The sequence below is a fragment of the Triticum urartu genome, chromosome 5A (assembly GCF_056163025.1).
Source record: "Triticum urartu cultivar PI428250 chromosome 5A, HENAU_Tu73, whole genome shotgun sequence".
NCBI classification, from domain to species: Eukaryota; Viridiplantae; Streptophyta; class Magnoliopsida; order Poales; family Poaceae; genus Triticum; species Triticum urartu.
The window spans coordinates 466,599,512-466,606,637 of record NC_141877.1 but is presented as its reverse complement, the minus strand read 5'-3'; the positions used below and the strand labels follow the sequence as shown (position 1 = coordinate 466,606,637).

The following is a 7,126-nucleotide window of genomic DNA, read 5'->3' as shown; positions in this document are numbered from 1 at the left end:
GGTGTGTGTGATCTGGACTGATCAAAAGAATTACTACAACTTGCAGAACCATGTAATCCCATAAAAATTCCAAAGCATTACTACTAGTGAAATCATAATCTCAACTTCTGAATGATTAGGTGCTCACGGTTTGAGCTTGGCTGCAGTAAAATTCGACTAAAATCAGAATTACCTCCGGCGAACGACGACTGTATCTTCTCGGTGGAATCGAGGGGCGGATCGGGTGAACGAAATCTGCGGCCGCTCTGTATCTTCTCAGAAGCTCCCGGGCGGCGAGGCCCTCCTCCCCGTCGCCTCCGCGGCGGCGCGAGGCCGCCCTACTTTGTCTCCAATGAATGTGGCGCGACGACCTCCTCTGCTCTGGATGGAACAGAGCTCCAACCCTCTCCTCCACAGCGACGTCTCTCGCCTCTCTCTCAGGCTCTCGGAGGTGGCTCTCCCGCCAAACCCTCGCCGCCGCGCGGGAGAACTGGATGCCGCCAGACATCCAAGGTGCCCTAAAAAAGCCGAGATCAAAATTTACTCCATGCGTCATAAAATAAGTGTCTTAATTTTAATATAACTTTGTATCAAAGTTAGTACAAATTTGAGACATTTATTTTGAGACCGAAGGAAATATTTTCTAAAGCTTTTTAGAGCAGCATAGTTTCCCGACACACTACAAAAGCACAGAGGACATGATGAAAGTTTAGAAAAACGTTGAAAATCCACGAGACCTAGCAAACGTGTGTGCGGCGACATTCAGACTGTGAGCATCGTTTCTTCCGAGGAACATTCAGACTATGGTGGACGCGTGAAGATGAGAGATACGCAGTTCGGATTCCGCAATAGATTCGCCGATGGCCCCCACACTGCGAGGAGGAGGGAGCACGTACGACACGTCAACACATCACCTCTTCTTTTCTTACGGGGGATCGACACATCACCTCTGCCTCCGGCAGCAGCTGAGGACTGAGGTGCGGCTCGCGCTCGAAGTCTGAAAAGACACTCACCTCTGAAGTTTCTGATCGCTGCATCAACACGGCGTGAGGGTTTGAAGATCCGCCGCGCCGGCCGCCGGAGCCGGCTCTCTCCGGGAGGCGCGTGGCCGCCTATAGCGCACCTTGGCACGGCCACATCCATATAAGCACACGGTTTTCTCTGTGCCGGACAGGTGGCGACTGGCTGACTGCCATGGCCTGGCCGTCGGTTGGAGCCGAGAGGAGGAGCGTTGAAGGCAAGCTGGCTGATCCAACAGCCTTTGGCGAGGGAGCATGACTTGACTTTTAGGAGCAGTGGTGTGGTGAGTGGGTGCGCGCGTGTGTGGTTTCACGTTTTTTTTTTCTTAGGCCTGTGTGTGATATCACGTGGGTCGTTTTCTCTTTGTAGTGGAAAAAACAAATGCCATGCATGCATGCATGCACCGGTCCGGTCCGGCCTCTACTGCTACTGGTTTGGCCTCACCCCCGTGTCTAGGGGCCAAGCCGGCCGGCGCGCACGCCCCCACGTTCGGGCCAATCAAAGTCGCAAACCCTCGGCGGCGAAAGCTGCAGCGCGAAATTGAATACGTCCTCGGACCACGCCGCCGCGAGAGCGCGAGAGCGTCAAAAGATCGACAGAAAGCCAAAGCCGCCCACGGAACCAACCAAAGCCACCCCCGCCCGCCCGCCCGCGACGACCAAGCAGAGAGATCGGCTCCTGCCTCCGCCCGCGCGCGCTCTCGTCGTCCCCCCTCCCTCTTCTCCCCGGCGGCGGCACCGCCGACGACAAGGTACGCCGTCCACCGCACCCCATGCGTAGGTACCACGCCGCCTCATCCATCCGAATCTCCACCACGATACGCGCAAAAGACCACCGCATGGGCTAGTCGTTTTGATCTCGCGCTTTAAGGGAACCTCGTATGCACGCACGCACTGTAGCTGATGTTGATCCACATCCACACCGGCCGTGGGGGGCATCCCGATCGATATTCACTTCTTGAGTTCTGATAAACTTCCTTCCTATTTGATGATCCCATGCTCTTTTCCGCTGTGGAGTTTCTCATTTTACCAATTACAGTATATATCATGGCCGCCTGCTGTTTGTTCACGCGCCATTTATCGCATTCCTGCTTCGTGTGGCAAATAAATAGTTCAGCAAAGTGTTTACAATGGCATTTCTTGGTGCCACAGAAATGGGGCTCCTGGAGCTCTTCATCACGGCGTGCATGCCCGTCCTCAACATGCTCCTGGTTACTGGTGTTGGATCGTTCTTGGCAACTGACTCCGCTGGGATACTGGGGAAAGAAGCAAGGAAACACCTAAACTATGTGAGTGCTGCTAGTGACTGTCACCTAACAACGAATCGATCCACAAAACTTATTTAGTTTTTCTATATCATGTCCCTGTCATATTCCGTTTATTTTACTTTTTCTTGCGAAAGATATTCCGTTTATTCTACTAACCTGTCAACTTCTTTCCTGAACCAATTTTGTTTCTGCAGGTAGTGTTTTATGTATTCAATCCAGCTCTTATTGCAACCTATCTGGCAAAAACGATCACCATGGAAAGCTTGGCCAAATTGTGAGTCACACGCTTCTTCATTTCACCTGTTGGGCAATCTTCATTGATTATCAGTATCTTGCATAATGAACTCTTTTTTTCCCTCAGTAAATAAATAAATAGATACTTCCTCCGATCCATATACTGTACTAATCAGCGACAATTAATATGGATCGGAGGGAGTAACTCTTTTTAGAAAATAATTTTGATTGTCCTATCAGATTAGGAGAAGTAATTCTTTTGACAATTTATGATCCATGATACAGGTGGTTCATGCCGGTGAATGTGTTCTTCACTTTCATCTTCGGGTTGATCCTCGGTTGGATCGTCATAAAAGTCACCGGGGCTCCCCTCAAGTTAAGAGGCCTCATTTTGGGCTGCTGTTCTGCTGGTACCTCTCTATCTTTCCATCTGAACCGTCAGAAAATAGTAAATTCGCTCTCTATTTTAGACAAACTTCGTACAGTGCTTTCGTACAGTGCTGTTCTGCACTGCACGTATTTATTTTGTGGTAGGTTGGGCCTGTACAGATGCACTGCATTAACCTTGAATGAGAAGCTCACTGCTAGTGTCAGAAGTCAGTCCAAATATGCTAGTAAAAATACACAAATACTCATGTATAGGCAACAACAAGGAGTACTAGAATCCGTGAAGGAGTATTAGACAACAACAAGGTATAGTGTTGAGCCAGAAAGACCCTTAGTCTCACTTAGACGCTAACTGCGTGGGTGCATTGAGCAAAGCAAAGAAGGGTCTTTCTCATAATGTTCCAGCTCCAGCTGGTACCACTGATAAGGTGTATACTTCCCAGCGGGGAAGGGGTTGTAGCCATAATACTGAGTGAATGACTGATAACCACATCTACCAACCTGCTAAGAAATTTTAATTATTGGTTAGATAGACATTTGGAGTTACCTTGGTGAACTGATCGAACTTGGGCAGCTCCACCTTGAGTAGAAGTGTACAATTCCTCCTCGTTTTGTTCCTTCTTTTCTACGCCGATAGTTCGTCGAAATCTTCGCTTGACTTGGTTGTACGGATACAGGCAATCTGGGCAACATTTTCCTCATCATCATTCCAGCTCTCTGCAAAGAGAAGGGGAGCCCGTTCGGCACGCCTGATGTTTGCCAGACTTACGGACTAGCCTATTCATCGCTCTCATTGGCTGTAAGATTATTGTTACACTCTATGTTTTTTCAGTACATTGTCCACATCAGGCAATCCTGATCGTGTTCTTTTGTCAAGAAAACAGAACACCGTGTCACTATCAATTATGATTTATTTTTTTTGGCAGATTGGTGCCGTCTTTCTGTGGACGGGCGCGTATAACATTATTCGTGCAAATTCAAATGTCACTGAAGGAGATGGCAGCTCGCCTATAACTCAAACAAAAGTCTTGGTTTCAGGAGGAACCAGATGTGCAGATTCAGAAGATAATCGAGATCGTGTCGACGAATGCACTCTGCCGTTGATATCAAATCGAACCAAAACGAAGGTTTTTATTGTTGCTGGAACCTTTTTTTTTTCTCTGCACAAGTTGTAATACCCCACATAGCCTACTTCCTTCACCTCCAAATCCCCATACTCTGAAATAGCACTCCAGTAATTACTCTATTCAGGAAACAACCCCCCTATTTTGACAGAAACGAATTTCACCAAGTAAACCCATGATCCGGCTAATCTATGTTGGAAATATAAGCAATTTACCAAATGATTTTATTAACAGAAATACTAGGTAAAGCATGACTAATATAGTAGAGATAAAACAAGTCATGCGTTCTGACAGAGAGAAGGTAAATAGCTCCTGCATATATGAACCGTAGCCTACCATATCTATAGCAGACAGTAGAACTAGTTGCATATATGAAGTAGAACCTAACATATTTAGGGCAAGTACTAGTACGAGAAACTGTGGTAGGATATCTAATAGAAAGAAGAACACATACGGGACAGCAGCAGCAGTAGCACTAGACTTGGGGTCGGTGTCCTCGCCAGCCATGTCGTCGAGGAGGTTGTCGACGTCGGGGAAGAAGTCGTCGTCGGGGAAGTAGTCGTCGGAGTCCGGGGCTTCCGTGACGAAGGAATCAGTCAGTAGTCGCGCAGAGCGCTCCCCAGAAACCTTATCACCCTTCTCCCGTACAGGACTCAAAGAGGTGCGGTTTCGGAGGCCTACTGTCCCGACCTGCGGTGCACGCCGCAAGCCGGGATGAGAAAGACAGCAGCAGCTCAGAGATTGGAACCGGTGGCGAGAGGAAGGAGAAGTTCTGATGCGTCTCTCTGAGAGGAGCGACCTCCCTTTTATAGGCGCAAGAGAAGGAGACGAGAGGCTGCGCCGGGAGCTGAAGGGAACGCGGGAGATGAAACGAATAGCAAAACTAATTTGGACATCGGCTCGACTCATTCCCGCAACCCGCGTCGCGTCGCGTCGAGACAAGGCGAGGCGGGCGGCGGAGGAGGAGCGCGCGTGGATGTCCTTCTTGTTCTCATGCTCATACAAGTAGGGAAAGAACCTCCCTTAGAGGTCCAGCTCCCACTAAACTTGCAATGTAGGACTAAACTTTAGTAGTATCCTTTGCTTTGCACAAATGGGCTAAGTGGGCCTCTAGGATTTATTAGGAATTTCTGAAATAATTATTGGGCTACCTCCAATATAGATTAAATTCCAGCAATCTAGGCGTCTGCTACAGCATAATGAATACACCGTAACAGTTTTGCCAATTTTCAGCACTAAACAATTTGGATTTGTGTGTGTATGTAGGTCCCATTGATGGAGAGAGCAAAAGGATTTGTATCGTCGGTTTCTGGAGCAATTGATCTGAGGAAGCTATTTGCCCCTTCAACTATTGGAGTGGTATGCTAGTTTCAGAAACTACCAATTGTGCTTCTATATGGGGCAACCTTACGTCGCAATAGACCATTAGAAAATAAGCATGCTGATTTGTATCATTTGGTAGATTATCGGGTTTATAATTGGAGGAATACCTCTGATTAGAAATGCTCTGATCGGCGACGATGCCCCTCTTCGTGTCCTTCGCGAGTCCGGTGAACTAATAGGGTAACACATCGACCTTCTTTCTTTTATCTTGTAAAAACACTTCATGCTGCTGTCACTTGTAACCATTGACGTTGTTGGTCATACAGATGATTTATGTTGTTTCATCCCACATATCTAACCATTTTTGCTCGTTTTCCTGCGCAGCGGAGCAGCCGTTCCATCCGTCACGTTGATCATGGGAGGGAACCTCATCACAGGTAACCTTTACCCTGCCGTCCTCGGTAGCACAGATGAATGATATACTGAAAATTAATATAACAACAAAAAGGAATTACCAACACTTGAACTTTAGCCTGAAACACGGAGCACTAATTCCTGTAGGGATGCGCGGAAGGGCGAGCGTCCCGCCGTCGGTGATCGCCGGCGTCGCGGTGGTCAGGTTTGTGCTGCTGCCTCTGGTGGGCACCGCGCTGGTGAATGCCGCGGTCCGCTACGGCGTCATCCGGCCGGACCCGCTGTACCAGTTCGTCCTCCTGCTGCAGTACGCCGTCCCGCCCGCCATGAACATCGGTGAGACATCTGTTGCTAGCGCATGCACTTCTCGTTTTCCCCGATTGCTTGACTGATGACTAATTGGCGCGTGCGGCTGTCATCATCATCATGTGCAGGGACGATCACGCAGCTGTTCGGCGTGGGGGAGAGCGAGTGCTCGGTGATCTTCGTGTGGGTGTACGCGCTCGCGTCCGTGGCCGTCACCATGTGGTCCGCGTTTTTCATGTGGACGCTCTCGTGACTGAGTCTCTCCCGCGCCGCGTGCGACGGAGTAGAGTACAATGGAAGGCCGACGAGGCGAGCCAAGAGCTATACCCATTCCATCCATGTCTCGAGGCTTATGGTGAATGGTGGCTGCCAGGCGTCGTCGGCGGGCTCGAGTGGGCGAGGCGACCGACGGCTTGGAGAGACTGAGTAGGTGGGGCAGAGATCGCCTAGGGGTGTGTTTGGTTTAACAACGAAGTGAAATGGAATATCATGGTTCCATTCCAATGGAATGGGTCGATTTCATCCTTCTGTTTTGTAGAAGCAAGTCCAAGAAGTAAAGTGATTACATATTGATGTTTGGTTTGAAAGATGAAATGAAGTGGAATTGATTTCTCACCCTCCTCATGGGCTTGATTTGATATCTTGCGTGAGGAGTGTGGCTTCGAGATCGGATCTAACATTGATCCTGGTAAAAATTCTCATGCTTGCCCTAGACCTGATCTGACATCAGGCCTGGGAAAGCGACTCATGTTGCTCGTGAGGTTGGAGTGAGATCAAGCCTGAAAAGATCTTGACTGTACTCTATGTTGTCAAATCTTACAATCCAGCTCTGGAGCAAAGGACTCGACCTGGCCGAGGTGGCCACTCGAGTTGCAACAAGGATGACACCGCCGAAGATGAACATTTGCCTCGGTGGGAAATTGCGTCTGAGTTGATCTGAGCGTTGATCTCGACTCCCATCACCGTGACAATCATTTAGCAGGACCTGCATGGATCACCACTGTCGGAGCTAAATCTAGCAGATCCCTAGGTAGGGTATCCTAAGCTAGATGTCTTCGTACGATGGTAACAG

At 48.9% G+C, this 7,126-nt stretch overlaps 1 protein-coding gene across 1 annotated transcript; it reads left to right on the top strand.

The window, feature by feature from the left end:
• Positions 1 to 1,502: 1,502 nt before the first annotated feature.
• LOC125556259 (protein PIN-LIKES 3-like) lies at positions 1,503 to 6,729 on the top strand. The gene is made up of 11 exons (XM_048719030.2): positions 1,503 to 1,750; positions 2,151 to 2,287; positions 2,461 to 2,540; positions 2,786 to 2,910; positions 3,565 to 3,686; positions 3,814 to 4,014; positions 5,278 to 5,370; positions 5,474 to 5,574; positions 5,719 to 5,771; positions 5,896 to 6,084; positions 6,183 to 6,729. The coding sequence occupies exons 2-11, from the start codon at positions 2,153 to 2,155 to the stop codon at positions 6,305 to 6,307; spliced, it is 1,224 nt and encodes a 407-aa protein (XP_048574987.1). The 5' UTR covers positions 1,503 to 1,750; positions 2,151 to 2,152; the 3' UTR covers positions 6,308 to 6,729.
• The last annotated feature ends 397 nt before the right edge of the window (positions 6,730 to 7,126 follow it).

Coding starts and splice junctions, on each gene's coding strand:
- LOC125556259 (XM_048719030.2), top strand. CDS start 2,153: ATGGGGCTCCTGGAGCTCTTCATCACGGCGTGCATGCCCGTCCTCAAC. Junction 2,541..2,785: donor ATGGAAAGCTTGGCCAAATT/GTGAGTCACACG, acceptor TCCATGATACAG/GTGGTTCATGCCGGTGAATG. Junction 6,085..6,182: donor CCCGCCCGCCATGAACATCG/GTGAGACATCTG, acceptor CATCATGTGCAG/GGACGATCACGCAGCTGTTC.